The 25,257-nt window shown below is 34.8% G+C and overlaps 1 protein-coding gene across 6 annotated transcripts in view; it reads right to left on the bottom strand.

The window, feature by feature from the left end:
• The window catches only part of LOC135797306 (agrin-like), a 48,922-nt gene that overhangs the window by 8,292 nt on the left and 15,373 nt on the right, over positions 1–25,257 (bottom strand). For 4 of the 6 annotated variants that reach the window (XM_065309582.1, XM_065309585.1, XM_065309587.1 and 1 more), the window contains exon 2: positions 12,109–12,144. In XM_065309582.1, coding sequence (XP_065165654.1) covers positions 12,109–12,144 — 36 coding nt within the window. Of the gene's footprint in view, positions 1–12,108; positions 12,145–16,303; positions 16,960–22,309; positions 22,326–25,257 lie in introns of those variants that run through there. The other 2 variants (XM_065309584.1, XM_065309583.1) reach the window with 2 other exon arrangements.

Here is a 25,257-nt window from a genome sequence, read left to right as displayed (position 1 = left end):
CACAATCATGGATGCATGCACATTCATGCGTAGGCAGTTTGATCACGTTTTGTTTAAAGTGTATTGTATTGTGTATTGTTTAAAGAAGCGCACGCAGTGAAATGTAGCACTGTCATGATGGTATTACAGCAGGGCGGGATAGGGCGCGTGTTATTTGAGCGACGGATAGATTATCTGTTGAGCGCTGAATATTCTGAAATTCGAGTTCGGCCGACCTAGAAATTGAAACGGCGCACGAAATTTCTAAGCCCCGCTCAGTGTAACGGGGTTGCAATTATTTTCGTTGAAAATGCATAATTAGTCTTTGCCAGCGGGAGAAGCACGCCAACTGGCCATTACATTTAATTTTTCATGTCTAAAACTAAAAACTTACTTTGCCTAAAGTCCCATTAAACTCTGAAAACATAATCTCGTTATTGTGATAATAGAAATAGTTTGGTCTTCTTGACAGTAAATACACTGAGACAATCATTTGAGATTTGCATATTACATTTCCAGAAATTGCTATTATCATCAAAAATGCTAATTAAAATTAAAGATTCTCCGACGTTAATAAAACTGTCATTTTTTATGTGTTCCGTCTGTTGAAGACATTAAATTAGTACATGAATGAAAACGCAGCTGAAGAAATAGATGTAGACTGCGTCTTAACCTAAATTGTAATTATAAACTTACTCAAAGTTGGGAAAAAGTTTAATGCAAGCTTTTATTAAAATTGTTTTTGAGAGTGTCGCTGCTGATAATTTGTTCAAAGAAATAAGTTATATAAATACAACGTAAATTTGTTTTCTGCACTATGAGTTTCAAAAGCTACTCAAACACCAAAAGAAGCTTTTTATTTATCGTTGAACACAAAACGATGTTATTTTTGTACACGCTTAATTCCCTGAACCAATTTGCAATGATATTAATGCTGGAAATTTTGTGCAATAAAATGCTGAGGCATTTTTGTTTTATATTTCATTTTCTCAAATTAAAATTTCCTTCGTGCGCCGCATTTGCTCTCGTTTTTTTCGGCTCGGGCCACTAAGCGCCGACGACAAGCAGGGGGTATGTGTACCCGTCGCATCAGGGGAATACTGCGGGCAAATTAATGTTGATGAGATATGCCTGCATAATACGCTACGTGCGAGACATTTGCATTCTACGTGTAGGTATATATTGTGACGTCGTTGGAGCGTTCATGCTGGCGGAGATAACATAAAATTCAAATTAAAATCATCCACTAATGCCGCCGCCAGGTTTTAACACCATTTCTATTATGCAAATAAAGTTGGATGTGTCGCCATGCAGGTGGGTGAATGCATCGTCGCTCTAATTTATCTCAATTTCATCTAGGAGCGTGCTAATGGTGACACCATCTCGCAAATGCGATAGGTAATCATATTGTCGCTGGGTTTTATTGGAAGCTTTTGTGGAGCTAATTTCATTACGAAATTTTCGCGCAAATGCAAAGCAGAATTTATGTTAATTTGACACATCAAACAATATTTCCGAAATATTTGTGGAAATAAATAAAATTCAATGCTTACGTAAGCAATTGATGGATAATTTTAATTTTGCATGCGTGGAAAATCATGCAAACTTTATGATTGCGCCGTTTTGCTCTAAATACCCAATTCGTACCAAATCAAAAGAGATAAAAGTTTCAATCACACGGTTTGTTAGCCGACTCTCCTTCATTAGCCTATGCGGAATAACAAAGCACGAAAGAGGAAATTGTTAATTGTCGACATTCGGCGCAGCGCGTATGCGATATGCTCACTTTGCATATTTATGTTTTCCGGAATCGTAATGGCCTTTATCTACCCGCCTGCAAAATACGCAACAACATAATTATAACATCGCTTTCATCACGTATCTGCTATAAAGCGCCGAGCGCTGAAATATAAATTACGCCAAACGGCACATACGCAACGCAAATCGTACGTTATTGTTATCCGCTTTTTCAGCAATTTTTGTTAAAACCAAACCCGCTTTGCAGCGAAATTTACCAAACGATTGAATCGCAAAAAATATTATACGAGCTGATGCGACTTTCTATAAAATGCACATTAAAAGTGGATATATTTTCAAATTTTTGATAAGTCAGTGTGTGTGTTTCCCCTGTATTCCGGGAGCTATTCAGTTATTTAAACAATCCCATTATCATATGATAGATATAAAGTTCTTCTATAAGTCGCATATATTCCCGATTCTTTAACCCTTAATGAGGTGCTTTAAAATACCTGTTAAATATTGCTAGTTTTTCAATTTTTTGAAAAGTCTGGGTGGAAAACATCCCTATTCCGGAAACAAATGGGGTAATTTGAATTATCTTATATTTATATCATAGCTAAAGAGTTTCTCTACAAGTTAGGTATTTTACCGACTCTTCAATCCCGTGGAAAGTACCCTAAAATACATATTAAGGGGTACTATTTTTTTAAATTTTGAAAAGTTAGTATGGAAAACACCCGGTATCTTAGGAACCAATCAAATAATTGGAATTATTTTATTGTCATATGATAGCCAAAAAGTCCCTCTATCAGACCATTAGTTTCCCTATCCTATAAACCCTTAGATAGGGCCCTAAAATACCATTTATATGTGACAATCTTACAAATTTTTGAAAAGTTATTGAGGAAATCGCCCTGTATCTCAGGAACCAATAAGGTAAATTGCATTATCTTAACGTCATATGATAGCCAAAGAGTCTCTCTACAAATTGCTTAACTTTTCAATCCTTTAAACCCTTTGGAAGTGCCCTAAAATATCTTTTAAAATTTAAAATGCTCTGTAGCTCGGGAACTAAGGAAGAAATTTAAATGATTTCAATGTCATATGATAGCTAAAAAGATGCTCTACACGCTGCGTACCTTTTTGACCCTTTAAAACTAGAGAAAGTACACTAAAATGACCTTTAGAACTTGTTGTTATTTTTACAATTTTTATATATTTGTGTCGAATATAGTGCCAATTTGAGACGACAGAGGGCGCTCAACGTGTTCAAGAAAAATAATTTCGGCTGAAAGACAGGGTCGAACTTTTTTTAACAAAATTATTATCTGTCGAACAACAGGGTCGGACTTTTTTCTTAAAATTTTTCAGGTCGAAAATATCGAAGGGCCCCTCCACCAACAAAAAATTTAAATGAGCAAATGATAATTATCGCGAGAACTAAAAGGGCTTGAAGAAAATAAACTTCATATTCTGGATCCTAGATGAATTCTCAACAAGATGGCATCCTTATTGAAAAACGACCAAGATGGCACAAAAAATTTTTAAAGAAAATATTTTGTTATAAAAAAGGCAAAAGATTTCTCTTTTTTATGCTCGAAATTAAAAGTTGGAATTTTTAAATTTTGTTTCCGGAATTTAATATATAATTTAATTCTACATCGATTATTTTCGTATCATTTTTTGCTAACATTAACCGTTAAGTCCCTATTTGCCAATTTTAATGAAAACTGCATTTGACATAAAAAAGAGAAATCTTTTGCCTTTTTTATGACGAAATATTTTATTTCAGCAAATGCAGCTTTTGTAATAATTGGAATTTTTTAATTCTGTTTCCGGATTCTGAAAATAGTTTAAATTCTGAATCGGAAACTAGTAACACAGTTGTATATTAAGGCCCTATTGGCATGTAAAATCAAATTTTTGCATTAAAATTGCAAAAATGGGCCTAAAAGGTCAATTATATTCTGTTTTCGGTTTCTGCAAGCTAATTTAATTCTATATCAACTATTTAAGTAATTATTTGCCTAGCATTATCCCTATATTCCCTATTAATCATAATAACTCATGGAAATCCAACAAAAATCTGGCGGGAATTGTCTATGTCCACTTTCTGCGTTCCTAATATCACGAACTGATGAGCAGCTCAATTTTCGTATTTTCTCGACAAAATTTTGTTGAGAAATCCGATGAAATTCATACACAAAATCTTTTGAATATTAGGATCGCAGAAAGTGCGAGTAGGCTGCTGAATTAATGATGAAACTTATTGTAACACCCAGTGGCGGCATAATTTATTTATTCATAAACAGATGGCGGTGGTGCCAATAATAATAGAATTCAATTAGCTTTCAGAATCAGAAAACAGAATATAACATTGACCGTTTAGGCCCTATTTGCAATTTTAATACAAAAAATTGGATTTTACATGCCAATAGGGCCTTAATCGTTAATTGTGTTACTGATATCCGATTCAGAATTTAATCTACATTCAGAATTCGAAAACATAATTCAAAAATTCCAATTATTACAGAAGCTGCATTTGGTGAAATAAGATTTCGTCATAAAAAAGGCAAAAGATGTCTCGTTTTTATGTCGCATGGATACACGATATGTACCCTTTCGAAAGTGCCCTAAATTTTGAATTAAAAATAGTCATTTGTGTCCATTACATTATTTTTTTGGTCAAAAAGGCAGTGTTAAAATCGAATTTAAATTTTTTTTTGGTCGAACAACAGGATCCAAATTATTTTTTTTAATAATTTTTGGTCGAACAACAGGGTCAAACTTTTTTAAAGAAAATTATTACCTGTCGAACAACAGGGTCGGACTTTTTTCTTTAAATTTTTCAGGTCGAAACTGTCGAAGTGCCCCTCCACCAAGAAAAAATTTAAATGAGTTAATGCTAATTATCTCGAGAACTAAAAGGGCTAGAATAAAATAAACTTCATATTCTTGATCCGTGAAGGAGTTTCTACAAGATAGCATCCTTAATGAAAAACGATCAAAATGGCACAAAAAAAATTTACAGAAAAGATTTTGTTATAAAAAAGGCAAAAGATTTCTCTTTTTTATGTCGAATGCAGTTTTCATTAAAATTTGCAAGTAGGGCCTAAATGGTAAATGTTAGCAAAAAAAGTTACTTAAATAATTGATGTAGAATTAAATTATCTATCAGAATCTGAAAACAAAATAAAAATGCTCCAAGTTTTAATTCCTTCCTTTTTCTCACACACCCACGCTCGCACTTAGCTTAGGTGAACGAAGAAGTGCATGTGGGTGTGTGCGAGTACAAATTCGGGCCGAAAACCAATGGTAAAATCGGTTTGTGTTATTCGGATCCCAGAAAGTTGAGGAGGCTGAAAAATTTCGCGGGCAATTCGACGATTTGTGAATTGCACTTTCTCTCTCCTTTCTCTCTCTCTGTATGGGCGTGAATTTTACGTTCAATGTCGTATCAGAAACAAAGTGGATCGGAAAACACAAAAATGGCATTTTTTTAGGTTTTCCGTTGGTTAATCTAACATATTATATATGAATATTATGCAGAATCTAAATATCTTTAATTTGGTGCGAAAATAGTTGTCCTATTGCATTCGCTCGCAAATAACCAAAACCTACAAAAATTAGCCAACCAAGGAACACAAAAAGGGCAATTTTATATGTTTTCCGTAGGTTAATCCAATATATTATATATAAATATTATGCAGAATCTAAATATCTTTAATTTGGTGTAAAAATAGTTGTCCTACGACATTGCATTCGCTCGCAAATCACCAAAACCTACAAAAATTAGCCAACCAAGGAACACAAAAAGGGCAATTTTATAGGTTTTCCGTGGATTAATCTAACATATTATATATGAATATTATGCAGAATCTAAATATCTTTAATTTGGTGCAAAAATAGTTGTCTCACGACATCGCATTCGCTCGCAAACCACCAAAAACTACAAAAATTAGTTAACCAAAGAACACAAAAAGGGCAGTTTTATAGGTTTTCCGTGGATTAATCCAACATATTATATATGAATATTATGCAGAATTTAAATATCTTTAATTTGGTCTACGCCACTGACCTTTAGACAACGGCCCTAGCATGGTTTATTTCCATACATTCCTGCGACAACAAAAGGAGTGGCTAATGCTTGGATAAAAGACCGTATGGACCTCCCCCCCCCCCATTAGTGGGTTTAAGTTCTGTTTCAGCGTTAGTTACTCAAGCTACCAGTGCCATCTCGCCTACTGCACTTTCTGCGATCCTAATATTCAAAAGATTTTGTGTATGAATTTCGTCGGATTTCGCAACAAAATTTTGTCGAGGAAATACGAAAATTGAGCTGCTCATCAGTTCGTGATATTAGGAACGCAGAAAGTGGACATAGACAATTCTCGCCAGATTTTTGTTGGATTTCTATGAGTTTGTTATGATTAATAGGGCTTCTATGGATAACGTTTGGCAAATAATTACTTAAATAGTCGATATTAGAATTAAATTAGCTTGCAGAATCCAAAACAGAATATAACATTGACCGTTTAGGTCCTACTTGCAATTTTAATTCAAAAATCGGATTAGGCAAAGCGAAAGCGGCATTGTATTCCACGATATTTCATTTTGATAAAACCATTGTTCAAGTGTACTTAGTTTCCCGTATTCATTAGATTAGTTTAGTGTGCTTAGGTACACATTAAATATTTTGTTGACAATGAAAACCTCTGAATATATGACAGCTTATATCATGATAATAATAATAATAATTTGATGTTTTATTTTCATATGTTTAAAGATTATTATGTTTATCAACATTTTGAATGCTTCTTTAAAATCGTTGTGATTTCAAAGTTAATGAAACGACAATAAAAAGAGACAAACGTGTCGTGAATATCGAATCAATTGCGAATATCTCGTAAGCTAAAAGAGATAAATAGGATCTGATTGCAGCGTCTTAATCTACAGACTTTTCTCTATCAGATAGGATAGTTAAAAGGGAAATCTGAGAGATGAAATTTTACTTCTTAAGAAAAAAATACCAAGGGGGGGTGCTTGATACTTTTTTTCGACGATTTTTGATAATTAATATCTCTTAAACTAAAACCGATAGCTACCAACGAATAGTTGATTATGATAGATTGGAAAATTCGCTATCAGGTGAAAGTATAAAATAATTCTATTTCCAACAGTAAAAGGTCGAAAAACGCAACTAAAAGTGCTAAAAAGTGACATTTTGCAATTTTTGCCCATTTTATTCAAACGCGAATATCTCGTAAACTAAAAGAGATAAGTAGGATCTGATCGCAGCGTCTTAATCTACGGACTTTTCTCGATCAGATAGGATACTTAAAAGGGAAATCTGAGAGATGAAATTTTACTTCTTAAGAAAAAAATGCCAAGGGGGGGTGCTTGATACTTTTTTTCGACGATTTTTGATAATTAATATCTCTTAAACTAAAACCGATAGCTACCAACGAATAGTTGATTATGATAGATTGGAAAATTCGCTATCAGGTGAAAGTATAAAATAATTCTATTTCCTACAGTAAAATGTCGAAAAACGCAACTAAAAGTGCTAAAAGTGACATTTTGCAAATTTTGCCCATTTTATTCAAACGCGAATATCTCGTAAACTAAAAGAGATAAATAGGATCTGATCGCAGCGTCTTAATCTACGGACTTTTCTCTATCAGATAGGATAGTTAAAAGGGAAATCTGAGAGATGAAATTTTATTTCTTAAGAAAAAATGCCAAGGGGTGCTTGATACTTTTTTCGACGATTTTTGATAATTAATATCTCTTAAACTAAAACCGATAGCTACCAACGAATAGTTGATTATGATAGATTGGAAAATTCGCTATCAGGTGAAAGTATAAAATAATTCTATTTCCTACAGTAAAATGTCGAAAAACGCGACTGAAAGTGCTAAAAAGTGACATTTTCCAATGTTTGCCTATTTTATTCAAACGCGAATATCTCGTAAACTAAAAGAGATAAATAGGATCTGATCGCAGCGTCTTAATCTACGGACTTTTCTCTATCAGATAGGATAGTTAAAAGGGAAATCTGAGAGATGAAATTTTACTTCTTAAGAAAAAAATGCCAAGGGGTGCTTGATACTTTTTTTCGACGATTTTTGATAATTAATATCTCTTAAACTAAAACCGATAGCTACCAACGAATAGTTGATTATGATAGATTGGAAAATTCGCTATCAGGTGAAAGTATAAAATAATTCTATTTCCTACAGTAAAAGGTCGAAAACGCAACTAAAAGTGCTAAAAGTGACATTTTGCAATTTTTGCCCATTTTATTCAAACGCGAATATCTCGTAAACTAAAAGAGATAAATAGGATCTGATCGCAGCGTCTTAATCTACGGACTTTTCTCTATCAGATAGGATAGTTAAAAGGGAAATCTGAGAGATGAAATTTTACTTCTTAAGAAAAAAATGCCAAGGGGGTGCTTGATACTTTTTTCGACGATTTTTGATAATTAATATCTCTTAAACTAAAACCGATAGCTACCAACGAATTGTTGATTATGATAGATTGGAAAATTCTCTATCAGATCAAAATACAAAATAATTATATTTCTAAGGTTAAAAGGTCGAAAAACGCGACTAAAAGTGCTAAAAACTGACATTTTGCAATTTTTGCCCATTTTATTCAATCGCGAATATCTCGTAAACTAAAAGAGATAAATAGGATCTGATTGCAGCGTCTTAATCTACAGACTTTTCTCTATCAGATAGGATAGTTAAAAGGGAAATCTGAGAGATGAAATTTTACTTCTTAAGAAAAAAATACCAAGGGGGGGTGCTTGATACTTTTTTTCGACGATTTTTGATAATTAATATCTCTTAAACTAAAACCGATAGCTACCAACGAATTGCCAATTAGGAAAGATTGGAAAATTCTCTATCAGATGAACATATAAAATAATTATATTTCCAACAGTAAAAGGTCGAAAAACGCGACTAAAAGTGCTAAAAAGTGACATTTTGCAATTTTTGCCCATTTTATTCAATCGCGAATATCTCGTAAACTAAAAGAGATAAATAGGATCTGATCGCAGCGTCTTAATCTACGGACTTTTCTCTATCAGATAGGATAGTTAAAAGGGAAATCTGAGAGATGAAATTTTACTTCTTAAGAAAAAATGCCAAGGGGTGCTTGATACTTTTTTTCGACGATTTTTGATAATTAATATCTCTTAAACTAAAACCGATAGCTACCAACGAATAGTTGATTATGATAGATTGGAAAATTCGCTATCAGGTGAAAGTATAAAATAATTCTATTTCCAACAGTAAAAGGTCGAAAAACGCAACTAAAAGTGCTAAAAAGTGACATTTTGCAATTTTTGCCCATTTTATTCAAACGCGAATATCTCGTAAACTAAAAGAGATAAATAGGACCTGATCGCAGCGTCTTAATCTACGGACTTTTCTCTATCAGATAGGATAGTTAAAACGGAAATCTGAGAGATTAAATTTTACTTCTTAAGAAAAAAAATGCCAAGGGGGGGGTGCTTGATACTTTTTTTGACGATTTTTGATAATTAATATCTCTTAAACTAAAACCGATAGCTACCAACGAATTGTTGATTATGATAGATTGGAAAATTCTCTATCAGATAGAAATATAAAATAAATATATTTCCTACAGTAAAAGGTCAAAAAACGCAACTAAAAGTGCTAAAAGTGACATTTTGCAATTTATGCACATTTTATTAAATCGCGAATATCTCGTAAAATAAAAGAGATAAATAGGATCTGATCGCAGCGTCTTAATCTACGGACTATTCTCTATCAGATAGGATAGTTAAAACGGAAATCTGAGAGATGAAATTTTATTTCTTAAGAAAAAATGCCAAGGGGGTGCTTGATACTTTTTTCGACGATTTTGATAATTAATATCTCTTAAACTAAAACCGATAGCTACCAACGAATAGTTGATTATGATAGATTGGAAAATTCTCTATCAGATAAAATATAAAATAATTATATTTCCAACAGTAAAAGGTCGAAAAACGCAACTAAAAGTGCTAAAAGTGACATTTTTCAATTTTTGCCCATTTTATTCAAACGCGAATATCTCGTAAACTAAAAGAGATAAATAGGATCTGATCGTTTGCGTCTTAATCTACGGACTTTCTCTATCAGATAGGATAGTTAAAAGGGAAATCTGAGATGAAATTTTACTTCTTAAGAAAAAAATGCCAAGGGGGTGCTTGATACTTTTATCGACGATTTTTGATAATTAATATCTCTTAAACTAAAACCGATAGCTACCAACGAATTGTTGATTATGATAGATTGGAAAATTCTCTATCAGGTAAATATATAAAATAATTATATTTCCTACAGTAAAAGGTCGAAAACGCGACTGAAGGTGCTAAAAGTGACATTTTTCAACATTTTGCCTATTTTATTCAATCGCAAATATCTCGTGAACTAACTGGTATGTTGGATAGTTTTTCGTTTGTTCAACAGGTTCAATATAAATATTTTCATCTGAAAGACAGGGTCAAACTTTTTAAACGAAATTAATATCTGTCGAACAACAGGGTCGGACCCTTTTCTTAAAACTATCAGGTTCAAACTGTAGAAGTGCCCTCCACCAAGGAAAAATTTAAATCAGTATATGATAATTATCTCTAGAACTAAAAGGGCTAGAAGAAAATAAATTTCATATTCTTGATCCTTGAAGAATTCTCAACAAGATATCATGTTTTTGTAAAACGACCAAAATGGTATAAAAATTAAGGAAAAGATTTTACTAAAAAATGGCAATAGATTTCTCTTTTTATGGTCGAAATTAAATATTGGAATTATTCAATTCTGTTTTCGAATCCTTATAGACAATTTAATTCCGCATCGTTTATTTCCGTAACTTTTTTGTTATTATTAACCGTTTCGGGCCTATTTACAAATTTCAATGAAAATTCAAGTCGACGTAGAAAAGAGAAATCTTTTGCCTTTTTATGACGAAATCATTTTTCACCAAAAGCAGCTTCTGTAATAATTGGAATTTTTAAATTCGGTCTTCGAATTCTGAATTTAGATTAAATTCTTAATCGGAAATCAGTAACACAATTATAGATTAAGGCCCTATTGGCATGTAAAATCAAATTTTTGTATGAAAATTGCAAATAGGGCCTAAACGGTCAATGTTTTATTCTGTTTTGGAATTCTGCAAGCTAATTTAATTCTAATATCGACTATTTAAGTAATTATTTGCCTAACATTATCCCTATATTCCTATTAATCATAATAACTAATGGAAATCAATAAAAATCTGGCGGGAATTGTCTATGTTGACTTTCTGCGTTCCTACTATCACGAACTGATGAGCAGCTCAATTTTCGTATTTTCTCGACAAAATTTTGTTGAGAAATCCGATGAAATTCGTACACAAAATCTTTTGAATATTACGATCGCAGAAAGTGCAGTAGGTTGCTGAATTAATGATAAAACTTATTGTAACACCCAGTGGCAAAGTAATTTATTTATTCCTAAACAGATGGCGGTGGTGTCAATATTTAAATAAATAATTGTAAATATTCAATTAAAAATTGATTTTAAAGTGTTTCACGATTGCAGGAATGCACAGTTATAAGCCATGCTACAGTAATTGCCTAAAAATACCCAATTAACAATTATATATAACGAATAAGTCCACTATTAATTTAAAATCAATTTTCAGTTTAATATTGCATCAAAATTTATTTAAATATTACCACCGCTGCCATCTGTTTACGAATAAATAAATTACGCCGCCACTGGGTGTTACAATAAGTTTCATTATTAATTCAGCAGCCTACTGCACTTTCTGGGATCCTAATATTCAAAAGATTTTGTGTATGAATTTCATCGGATTTCTGAACAAAATTTTGTCGAGGAAATACGAAAATTGAGGTGCTCATCAGTTTGTGATATTAGGATCGCAGAAAGTGGACATAGATGATTCCCGCCAGATTTATGTTGGATTTCCATGAGTTATTATGATTAATAGAGAATATAGGGATAATGTTAAGCAAATAATTACTTCAATAGTAGATATAGAATTAAATTAGCTTGCAGAATCCGAAAACAGAATATAACATTGACCGTTTCGGCCCTATTTGCAATTTTATTACAAAAATAGTTTATTAATGCCAATAGGACCTTAATATGCAATTGTTTTACCAGTAGAAAGACTTTTTAGCTATCTTTTCCCTTTCTTATATCAAAATCTTTTCAAATTTGTATGTTTTGCCATCTTGTTGAGAATCGTAATATACCAAATTAATGCATTCTTGTCATGTTAACTCCTAATGGAAAACTAATATCTAGCATGCATTCACAATAAGAAACATTCCTTAAGAAATTGAACGAAAATATCAAAACTTACCTTCAACATATAAATGCTTCGGTTTGTACGCGACATCTGTAACAAGGTAAGAAACAACTTTAATATATAGCTACATGCGGTTCGCGTCAATCAAAAGATAAACATTTCATGAAATAGAGACAGAAACAACAAAAGTATGAAGTGAATTGGTAAGTACACCATTATCTGCACACATGAAAGTTGTAAAAATTCCCGAAGTATAATTTGTACTACGTAATGTGTTCATAACGACGTGGATTGAATAAATAATACGCCGTCGCCGATGCAGTGTAAGCACTTCACATTTCATAAAACATCATATGTGGCAATATCAATACCAACGGGTTCAGACAGGAAATATGAACGCGTCGTAACTGTTTTGAGAACTGCTGACAACACTCTGTGATAGTTTTCGTTGTCGCGAGTGTCTCCCGCTCCGCAACTCCTGCTACAAATGAGTCGCCCTGAACCTTTCGAGACGAGCGCAAAGCGTCGACATTTCTCTCGTGGGAAATGACTGCAATTTGCTCCTAACTACTTCTGCCAGATCCTTTTTTTGCGCGCGAGTTACCGCATGAGCGCATTAACACACTTAATCTTCGTGCTTACGAAATTCACATTCGTGTTATTACCGGCCGAACGAAAATTTTGGGCCGCACCAGGATGGATAGTAAGGAGCATTAAAGTGCGCAATCTCGAAAAAGAGGCAAGCATAAAATGATGCAGCGACAGCAGAGATTATTAATATCGCACGAATCCCTCATGCAGTCGTCAAAGTTATGAATCTCTGAAATCGAACTTGACTTCGAATATTGCCGAATATTAAAAAAATTTATCCTTCTGCAAATAACCTCTACTAAAAGTTACCTTCCTACAAATTTTACACGTCCAAATGAAACCGAATCATTTTATGTTTTCTACTTTTCGGGGCGCTTCGCAAAATATGTTATTTTAGAGCGTGCGGGCTGTAATACTTTTAACATTGTGCAAAATAAATTTCTATTCTCTTTGCGGGACGGTTGGCTAATGTTTACCATTCGGAAAGAGGTCGCCTGTCATGTATTTGCTCTGCGGCGTTGTTGGAAACGCGGCGCAAGTGTGTTATCCCTTGTTTACCCTGCGCACCAACCGTGCCGGCCCGAGTTTGTTCACCCAGGAATTGCCATTCTAAGCTTACAACTAATTTATCTTCGTCCTTTGGAGACGAAGCAGTGGTGGTACGCGGTTATTCAGTCCGTCCGTTTTCATTTCTTGCCGGGCGTTATGAGAAGGGATACTGGACACGTACGAAATATTCCCGATTAATTGATTTATTACTGCGGATTCCAACTTCGGTTTTAATTACGTGTATATCTAATTGTCTGCAAACGCTGTGTATTTATTCCCGAAGCTATTGTAATCCTATCATATTCAAATTAAACAATATTCTTTCAATGCCGTACGATTAGGATGAATTGAGATGTGGCTAATACCATTACAAATAAATCGTGTTTTAGTGCTAATTTCTCGCCAAGCGGCAATTTAATAAAGCTTAAATGCATAACAAATGCAGAAGTGCGGGGAGTGAACCTCTGACGATGTATTCTCGCAGCGCAGCGATCGATTCGCAGTGAACTGCAAAAACTTGTAGCGTTTGCAGCTTTATAACTAACGTCGAACTAATTTATTTCCTAATAGGCCTTTGTGCATGCATGCACCACGTCTGATTTTATACACACTTTGCCGCCCTCACCGCGACGCTGATGTGCTTAATTATTCACTCTTCATGGGTCGCTTTTCAGAAACAGGCAAGACGGACAAAAATTGAAAATCTAGAAAATGCTTGATAATATTTTTTCACGATTTTTGACAGTGAATATCTTTTAAACTAAAAAAGATAGCAACCAGAAAATTGTAGATTATGGAAGAATGGAAAATTCTCAATCAGTTTAAAATTTAAAATAATTTAATTTAATGGAATAAAAGGTCTAAAAACGCAACTGAAATTGCTAAAAATGGCAATTTTTTAATTTTTGACGTTTTATTTCAATTGCGAATATTTCGGAAACTAAAAGAGATAACAAGGAACGAATCGCAGAGTGTTAATCTACGGACAATTCTCTATAAAATATGCTATTGGAAATAATGCAAAATTAAAATTTTATTTATGTATCGAATTCTAACATCTTTTTTTCCGTCAAGAAGAAATGTGCCTGCGCAAGCATGCCTCGAGCGCAGAAGATGTGTGTATGATTCATGGCGGGAGCGGCGTGCCACTAGTGAATGCGGCAAGGAAAAGCGCACTGCAAACGGGGCGGGAATATTTGCAAACCGGCGCCTTCTCCTCTGCTGGCGCAATATCACGCAGCAAGTGCCGAGCACGACTTGTAATGTGAGCGACCGTGACAGGTGTTTTCTCTTGGTACGCCTGCTTGCCTTCGGGGCACTTCAAATTAGAAGAACCCAAACGAAAGTTGGTGTTTCATGTGGAAATGCACATAATCATGGCTATTTTTTGCTGCATCTACTTATTTTTTCCTAGCTGCATGTTTCTTCTTAAAATATTAAATACTAGATGTAGAACTTTAAAATATTGTAGACGACATTGATGCCAATGTAATTTCAAAGTTTTTTAATCTCCGGGGTATAAAATTATACAAATTTTAAAAGCTATAGAATTAATTTCTTGTACTCGTAGTTTAAGATTACATGTAAAAAAGATTACCATCTTAAATTACTTCGTATTTATTTAAGTAACTGAATCTTAGGGTCAGAACTAGAGTGCAAACAAACAGAGCAGCAACAACAACAAAAACAACAACTTAATCCAAAGTGTGCACTTGGACATTCCCGAAATCCTTAATGAAGATGCAAACTTAATTGCTGATGATGCCTAGATACGAATGACAAATTAGACCATTATCTTCCTATCTGAATAGTTGCGTTCGGTTGGTACTGAGAGCATGTTTCAAACAACTGGGTCGGCTATTGCATTTGCCATCAAAGCAACTACGAGTAGAGTACTAGAAGCTTTGTGTAATCTATAGTTAATTCAACAACGGCGTTTATTTCGTGCGATTGCGCTTGCTAAATCTGATCAATAAGTAGTCAATCGAAGAAGTCGGTAAATTGTGCCCGGAATCAGCGAAGGTCTGAAGACCGTGCATGTAATGTCACTGGGACATTTGTTTCGTGGAAAATATTAATGGGAAGCTATTTCCCGGAAGTCCCACGGCGAGTGCAAGTAATGAGCATGTATTGTAAACCTTGGGCTTATTGATTATTCTTATCAGTAGATTCTATTGTAATATGATTCACATGTTATCTACGTAGGTACTAATTTTGCATTTGAATGGCACTCAGTATTTTTTGGATAATAATGGATTAAATAAACGGAAAACACTCTGGATGAGTCAAGTACTTCTAGAAAAACTAATTTTAATAAATTCCAATTTCTCTATTAATTAATCCATCGTTATGATAAAGTTAAGTATCATTCTCAGGTGATAAAAGGTCGGCAACTATATCAATGCAATTATTATCAGAATTTATCAATATTTATCAATGACATACGAGTATTCCAAGAATAATCTAAAATGTTTTTGAATCAATTTCCTGATATAAATTTAATGTTATATTAAAATGTTTAGATACTATCAAATAAATGTTTGTAATTAATTTAAAATTAATACGAAATATAACATGCATAAATCGAAACTAGGTTGTTGAATTTGTACAAAATAATTTCTACTTTATGTATCAACAAAGATGCATTTTAATTAACGTTACCAGCGCATCAAATATTTATAACCACGTTTTGAAATAACAAGTTAAAAACCATAGAAAAATATTTCCGTGTACCAATGTCGCGTTTTAATTAAAAACTTCACAGAAATAAAATAATAACTCGCACCTATAGTCAACATTTATAAAAATATTTTCTCTTCTTGAAACTACCTTACAAAATATGTAATTTGTTATAAAATCTATAAAATCAATGCTAATATTTTTATTTTATTTCGAAATAAATTAATTTTTGTAAACAAAATGTTGAGTTCATATTCAAAACTAATGGATTTTAAATTAAAGGTAAATATCCCGACATTTAACCAATTAAAAAACATAAGCAAACAAAAATAAACTCCAATAACAACAAGAATAATAACATGATAAAATGAAGCAATAATTTATACACACCAATACAATCATGCGCAAACATACATTTCAATGGACGTACAGTTAATGTAAATCAGTATGCCAGAAACTAGGACGAATACCACGATTAGCAGGACGAGAATGACGACGAGGATGATTGGCCTGCAGCACGGTAACCAGCCGTCACCATCAGAAGGCGAGGCGGTTGTGGATATACACCACCCGCAAGCTGTCTCACCGTCGCCGTGGTCAGCGACACAAGTCGCGGCCACCCGCTCCGGCCGCACGGCGGTTGCGTTGCCGGCGGCGTTGACGACGACGCCGGTGTGTGCTGCAGCCTGTGGCGGATGTGGCGATGCAAAACCGCCGTCGTCCTCGTAGTACACACCGTACGACATAACAAAGTTGTTCGGTGCGTGGGTGCCATTGTTGTGCATCATTATGTTTGTCGATCGGCCGTTTTTGTTCGCGTAGTAATTGTAGTCGGACGGCAGTGTCGGATGCGTTTCATAGTAGCCGTACGCGCTGCCATTGGGGGTGTTATTCGCGCGCGTTTCATATGCATGTTCGCTCGTGTCGGTGACCATTACTCGGGCAAGGGTTAAACGGTACCAACATTTAGGGCATTTAAGGCGATGGTTATATTAGAAGAATTAATCATTATTTTGTTTTTTAGTAATTTATGTTTTAGTCAAGTTTATGTGGTTATTTATTAGCACTGTTTTAATTGTAACGAACCTGAAACAATGAAAAAACATTAATTAAATTTAATAACCACAGAATAGAATTAATGTTTTATTATTAAATAAAATTATAAATTATTCTGTAACTATTTACGAAAATGTGAGTAAAGCTACCTCTTTTAATCAATTACTTGTTCAGTAAAGGAAAGCCCCAGCATTAGATAAAGGAATAATCGTAAATTAAATCTAATTGTGAACATAACAAGCCTACGTCAGGTAATCTCGTATTTAGCAGCGTATATAACAAAAATGAGAAAACGAGATATGTGTTCGTATTTTACGCAACGCAGGGACTTAAATATGAATTCTGCTGTCTGCAGGATTAGAGCAGAGCTTTTACATTTTAGATTCATGGCGCATTTAAATGCGGAGTGCTTTTCAGCACGGCGAAGATTTAAAAGAGAGTTGTATTTTATTATTGTTACAGAGTGTCACAATAATTTTGACATAAACAACTGTTTGCAACATATTGGGTCTTGAATATAATTTTACATGCAAATTGAACATACTTCAGTACAAATTACTATTTTATTATAAATATGAGATTATTTAATGATGTAAAAGTCTTAATTTGCATTTTTATCAAACACTTTGTTTTCAGTTCCGTACTTAAAACATAACGTGCTTTCTTCTCGAAATTTTATAATACTAAACTAGCGGAGTTGAGAATTTACGATTTGTTTTGATACATGTTGCAGTTTTCACAGTAAAATCCCAAGGATGCAAAAATAATCCGGCGACATTTTCTTCTGTTAAAACATAACTCACGCCATAAAAAGATAATTTCTTTACTTTTTCTAGTTAAAACATCTTCCTTTAAATTTTTGAAAATATAGAAATGGAAACATAATTTCATATTGTTTATGGTTAAAGTTAGGTTCAGACAAATTAATTAAAAGCAATAATCATAATTATTTAATTAATTTTCAAATCCAATAAACTATGCAAATGCAAATGAATGCCATGATTTACATTGTTATTGTCGAAAATGCTTAATCCCAGCGTATTGTGGCATTTATTTGATGAGTTATTGATCCACTTTAATTTGAATTCATAAATTAAGCCCTCGCGGATTGTCAAAATTGCAAACATATACGTAACAATCGTTTAAGAACCGCAGTAAAAATAATTCAGATAAAAGCCGCGCATTGTATAATAATTATTTCAGTCATGAACAGCACGTTTTACTGTTTGGATAGTTTCGTTTCTCGCTGAATGTGATAAATGAACAACCCCGTTTAATTTTACGCAGCGGCGTATGTAAAGCCTAAATCCGAAAATAAAACAGTGGCGCACGCGGACTTGGATCAACGCGAAAATACAGAATAGTCGCTGTTACGCGAATAAATGAATGCCAGTGCTTTGGTGCGGAATTTTGTGTGGTAATCGGGTAGTGAAGCACCTCAGGTACATTTAAAATGGACGCCCAGAGGACCTTTTTAGTATACTTTCCTACAACTAATTCCGAGATCCGGTGGTGGATTTATTTTTGCAGCGTCCGCGCAGCCCTCCGCTTCTCGGTGTTTTTCTTTGCCCAAATTCGTTTACATTCCTTTTTAAAAGTTGCTTTTTTGTGCGCACGATCTAAATGTTTAAGTAATTACGTTCGAACAATGCACCCACAGCGTCCGGAATTTAATTTCGCAACCGGGTGGATTCAGGTGAGATGCGGCAACAATAGTCGATTACATGTAATGTTGATGTCGTTAAAATTAATTTCGCACGGACGTGCCGGCAACCCACCGAGGATGCAAGGGTATTTAAAATAAATGCTATCTTTTTTTTGTAAGCACGATTGTCTCAATTATCTAATACTGCAGCGGGAATTATTTTATGCCGTAATGCAATTTATACTTGCCCGGCGCCTCCACGCAAACAAACTACAAAGTAAAAACCCTCTCTTTGAAAGTGCTTACAAAGATGTAATTAATTAAAACAGAGTTTCTGATTTTATTTTTATAAATAGTTTTCATAATTAAAGAAATACTCACCCAAACATTATCTTGAAAACACTAAGTATTAATTTAATAATTATAAAAGATTAATTTTAGAAAAAAACAATTTTTATTACGTGATAAGAAGTTTAAGAGATTTATTTGCGACGTGAAGCAGAAGTGTTAATCGGTACTCCTGGACAAGAAACACGTGCACGTATCGTATCACAAACCGGCACTACGATTTTCGATGGAACATGCTGCCACCAGAAGAGTTCGCGGGACACTGACACCGTTGTTGAGGCGGCACGCAGCCGGCACACGGTTTGCGCGCTCGTCGGCGCAGACATGCCGAACATCAAGCGTCGCGTTCTTGCTAATTTATGACTTACTTCCGCAAATGCCACTGAGAAGAAATAAACGTGCGCGTGCTTATTACTCGACGTCTATATATTTAATTTTGTTTACTTATTTTATTGGTACATATACTTAGATTTGGTAGAGTTTTTCACTGGATGATTTATTTTTGCCCGGCGCATTCACATAATTCTACTCAGTAGAATATTATTTAATAACTAATTAAAACAAAAAATATTTACTTTGCGCTGTTATTCCTAAGTTAAAATGATCTTATAATTATACGAAGTGTGTATAATTTGATCTATTTGCATTTCAGCGCAAGTACGAGATTATAAAAGGCTCTCGATTTGCAAACTCTCGCTAAGAGTAATAATAGAAACCAAGGAAGAAAACTGGCGGCAACTCGAAACTTGCGTACAGATACGACGGGCGGAATCATCCCACCATCGGTCGAAAACATCTAGCGCAATAAAAGTTTTCGCAAATCTTATTAAAAGTAGTCGCCGCAGATTGCAAAGCCCGTGGATTCGCTCACGCGCTCCAGCAGATTGCGATCCTCCACAATATCAAAACGTTGTCCAACCACGAGAATAGCAAAGAGAACAAAATTCGCATTTGCGAGCGCTTTTTCAATTCATTAACTGAAATATTTTGACGTGGAAAATAATGATGTGGCACGAAACAATACAACGGCGCCCGGATATTTATTACTTTCAATTCTGCTTAGAATCGACCCGGAAGAATGTATCAGTTCAGTGTGTATCGCCCGTCTGTTTGTCGTGTCAAATTATTGTCATTAAAATGTCATTAACGCAACAGATCGGCTTTCACTGATTCAGATATAATTTTATGATTAATTATTCGACATGTGGTTCTATTAATACAAAACTAAATAAACATATAACAACCTAGGGAAAAATTATAGAGGCATGTAAATACTTCTGGATAGTGTTGCTTCTAACTTTAACTTAACAACCAACATATTATAAGTTCAATAGGTCAAGTCAACACCATCAAGAGTTTATAGTGAGGAAATAAGTTGCAACATATAGGTAAAGGCTAAACATTAAGATTATTTTTGTTAAATGCGGACTTTTTGTTCTAAAAATAAACTTGAACTTAAATAATTATTGAAACTTTGTTAAATATTTTCTAAATCTTGTTAACATTGCTTGTGCGCTTGACTGGCAGCGTTCCAGTTACGACTTTTTAAATATTAACCTGTCAATCGCAGTGTGTGATGACATACTTTGAACTCACAATATCCGATTGCACAGTCAATAACATACGCTAATCAATATATTACTGAGCTTACATCTAAGCAATTCGTAACATATAAGACTTGTTTAATATTTTTTCAAATGAATAAATTTGTTATTCTTTTCTGTAAAGCTTAATTAATTAAAATGAATTTTTACTGTAGAATACATACAAATTTCAAACAATTGTGAAATAAGTTTTAACAGAAATAATTGCATGAAATAGTTGAAACAAGTAAATGTTCTGTGCAAAATCTTTTTAATCATCCCTCTCGCAAATTGCAAATTTCGATACCGTTTAACATTGTAATACGTTTCTTGTGAGTTAATTCGCCTTAATTTTGCTTTGCTCCGCTTTCCGCTCTCGAGAACTAGCACTTTTAATTATGCCCGTACACCGCTCCGCTCGCATTGTCATTGTTCGTTAATAATCGCTGGTATCGCATGTGCTGCGTAAATTAATTTGCGAAAATGGAAACTTTCGCATTCGGCTCGCGGCGGCAAGGGCGCCCGCCGCGTATTCCTGCACTATTGCGCGCGTGTACGCCTGCAGGAAATCGTCGTCGATCGGAACGAACCGGCATTCGGATCAATTATTAACGAATGGATTCAATGACGTCTCCGCCGGTTAAAATTTCCTTGAATTCTCGTTACTCCCAGTTGCTTTTTCCGACGATTCCGACGATATCGGAAAAGTGAACCGCCGCTGCCGTCGCATCCTTGTAACCGAGTTATGGCGCGCGCCCGCCGCCGGCCGGAAACAACTTTTTTTACGAGTTCCCGAAGCATTTCACCCCGCCGGCGTTCGGCAAAACTGGGGTTTAATGATGCAGCAGCATCGGCCGCGCGGTACAAATCCGCCGACGAGGCACGTACACATCACCTACATGCGCATCTCGGTGTAGATTATTTTTGCAATTTCATTGCCCGCTCGACGCCGACGCTTCGACGGAAATTGAATAATAAATTAGACCGTTTTATGCAATTTTAATTATCACGCCGCGAAGATATTTAGAGGTGCAGGATGCAAAGATCAAGAGTGCAGCCTCCACTGGTCGACAGCGAGTACAAAGCAAGCAGGAACAATGCAATCACCGCAGCCACCTCACGCGCACGTGTGTGCATCAGCCGAAGGCGGCTGCGGCGATGGGGAGCGTAAGAGCACCATCGCGCCGTTGCTGATAAGAACTAACAAAGCGAAATGAAACGACAGTCAACTGTTACTATGGTTACAATAGACGTACAATAAGGTGGGTTCGATGTTCGTTCAAATGAAACGACGAAGTGTGCGGCGCCGGCCGGAGACATAAAAAGTCCTCTTCACGATTACGAGTGGAGTTATTTACGACACTCTTCAGTTTCCCAATCAGAAGCAAACGCGCTCGAATGCCATCGACGCATGTGAGTCGCTATTAATGTGCTCTCGGGGTGCCTTTGTGCCAAACGTTCAACAAATAATGCGAATTGTTCGAGTTACATTAATATAACTCAGATTTTAACTTTGCCCGGCGCATGCACATTACATCCAAGGCAATTTCAACGAATACTTGCGTAAGTAACTGACTTGAAAGTTTCAATAAGTTGTTGGATATGTTGACACTCTCGACTGTCGTCAACGAAATTAATTATCATTATTACGTTTATGTTCAAACAGTAAAATGTGCAATACATTAAGTTAGGGGTTGTTTTAGTACAAGTGCTAAAACATTAATGTATTGTATGTTTGCATATGAAAATATATTCAAAAGAAGAATAAAAATATTATTAAATATTGATTTGATTTACTATTTACTTTATAAAATTGTTTCTGTATGTTGTACTCGTTTTTAATCTGCATCCATTTGTTTTTCGTGTCCCAACGAAATTGATTCATTTCTCATGCTCCCCGGTCATGTGTCAAGTTGCCCTATTTCGCATTTTGAAATTCTTTGTTTTCCACAAAGCAAAACAAAGCAAACATTCTCAATTATTCATTTGCTATAGGAAGGTCCAGAATGTTACTGTCCTGTATTATGCGCTGCAAAAGAGTGCTACTAACTGCAGACATATAAAATATTTTGTTCTTTTGATAATACAATGGATCAATATTATAATTTTAATTTTTTTATAAAATTTCCATAAAAAATATTAAATTCTCAATTATTTTTGCTTTTTCTATTATACTTTCACTTTTAATAGCGTTTATATTGAAAATTTCTTTACCTACCCTGCAAATATTATATAATTTAAATTTATGTTGTTATTGTGATTGTAGATGTAAGTCGTGTGCCTCATAAGCCTCACAAATAATGTTAATTTTCTTCCACAATGCACAATGTCGTCCTTCCTTATGAATATATTAAATCTGACATCTGCCGTAAATAGGTAATACTTTGCGATGTGGGTATGTGTTCACAGAGTCGAATCGTGCTCTAACTGCGTACTGTGACTCCTCCGCCTTCATCATATCCTCTCCCCAAGCAGCGACATAAAAAATATCAGAAATATTTAACGGGCAAAACCATTACACCGACTACACCCCGGTGGGCCGTGTATTGTTACACATGCCGCACGCTCTTTCTAAATTTCTAATAAAATATCGAGCATAATAAAATGTTGAAATTATACGAAAACGCATTTCTATGTAAATGCACTTTACGCGCAGCATAATTTAAGGAACGTGGTTTTGTGGACGTGTATGACAAATGCGCGGTAAATGGAACGATAATATACGATAATGAAGGGGGGTGATCGTCAGAGACCGACAGGTTTGTCCGGCGTAGGTGTACACACCTACTTTACATAACACGACAATCTCAGTGGGGCAAAAGCGAGCGTAACATTGTCGGAAATGCGTCCCCGATGTTAGATTATTGATGGACGTATACAAGCCATGAAAGCCTATCAACATCGTCGAGCGCCTAAATCTAGTCATCAAGATATTTTGAGGAACATATGTCTCATATCCAATATCGGTTTCTACCAGCTTTATTATTGTACATCAAAATTTAATTGGCATTTCTTGTTTAATGTTGACGTGATAATGCATTATACAACACAAAATAATATTCTGTGTTTTATCCAAATACAATATTACACTAGATTTATGTGATGTAAAATGTTTAAACAAGAGTGGATTTTTTTTGTGATTTTGTAATGGTTTTAAGTTGATGGATGGAAATTTAATTTTGAGTTTGACTAGTTTGGCAGAGCACAATATATCACCGCATGCGCACGTCGTATGGATTCTGCATACATCAGCGGATGGTCGAATTTATCATTGCTTCAAAGTGCGCCGCACGGAATACTATTTCATCGCATTGTCCGGCAGACATGCGTTTAGACAGCATAAAACGGCGCAACAAAAGCGATTGCGCGTGAAAAATGTGTGGAACAGGTTTATTGCATTGTTTGTTGGTTTGCTCCGATAGAATTACATACGTACATGTTCGTCAAGGGTCGCAGCACTGAATTTCGACAAGGATATTGACGCCAGCGATTTATTTCCAGTGGTATAACGAATGACAATCACCAAGAAAAACTATTCTACTTGTTTGATGAATAAAATACTATTTTAATGTAATTTTGTTCATGCTACAATGATGAATTTAAACAGAAATATATTTGATTGACTTTATTGCTGGTAAATTCCTATCAAATAAAATTTAAATGCTAAGTGATAGTAATAAACCGCTTTGCGCTAGCGAATGGAACAGGACGCGTTGTTGCCACAGGTCGCGGGCACAAAAATGTTTCTATTGATTTAATTGTGATGGCTGCACTAATTCGGCACATCCCTGAATGTGACAACAAAATTGCATGCCGCGTATCGGCTTCAATTTAATTTTCGATATAATTAAGCCGCCCACCGAAACCGGTTTACGGCAATTTATTTGCACAATCGAAAACACAGCCATTCCTGATTGGGATAAACCGTTTATGCGCCGGCGATGGACGCAACGTGAAAGCGCTCCACACCACTTCGTAAACGTTAAAACCGAAGCTTGGAACACATCCGAGTACTATACACATTGCTCCAGCAAAGGACATTCGTACTTCGAGCATGCGGCTCATGAATAAAATTGAATAAGATATTTGCAGCGCATAGTAATAGAGAAGAAATATGTTTGAAATATTTGTTGGTGATTTTATTGCTGTGCAGTTTAAATGTTTGCTTATGTGTTGAAAATTCAATATGCACGCATATTGAACGTGTCCACGTGGTATTTGATAAATTTCACGCGTTTATCCGAATCTTGTCGCACCACAATCGTTTTGAGTGCGGACTCATGTGCGAAACGATTGATTTAGTCAGTAAATCTAATGTTGATATATAATTTGTCTTATTTGGGATGTAATCAAATAAAATAAATAATTAAAAAATTAAAACAAACGAAATTTTGCGTTTGCCTTGCGCGCAATTATCGTAATTAACTGCTTAATAATGAACCGATTTAATTGCAAGTCTGCTAATTTCAAACTAATACCTGGAAGGTTGGCAGGCGTAATGTTAAATAATTTATAACAAATTCCTCAATTGTCAGTCGTCAATAAGCAAAGTACTTAGTAACGGAAAATCAATCCGTAAGCTTTCAATGTAACCAAAGTGTGAAAACTATATATAATACCGAAAACTTGATGTGAAAAGCCAATTTCAGAATAACATTTGTCATGGCCACTATACAGCATAATGCTCTTTAATTTAGATTTATATTCCGTCCAGTTTCGAATGATTAATTATAACCATATTGATTTTCTTCT

Source organism: Atheta coriaria, unplaced genomic scaffold, assembly GCF_025399875.1.
Source record: "Atheta coriaria isolate IRGN ID8LTWV9N9 unplaced genomic scaffold, Caltech_Dcor_3.1 hic_scaffold_8_pilon, whole genome shotgun sequence".
Lineage (NCBI taxonomy): Eukaryota > Metazoa > Arthropoda > Insecta > Coleoptera > Staphylinidae > Dalotia > Dalotia coriaria.
This window is presented reverse-complemented; position numbering and strand designations above follow the sequence as displayed.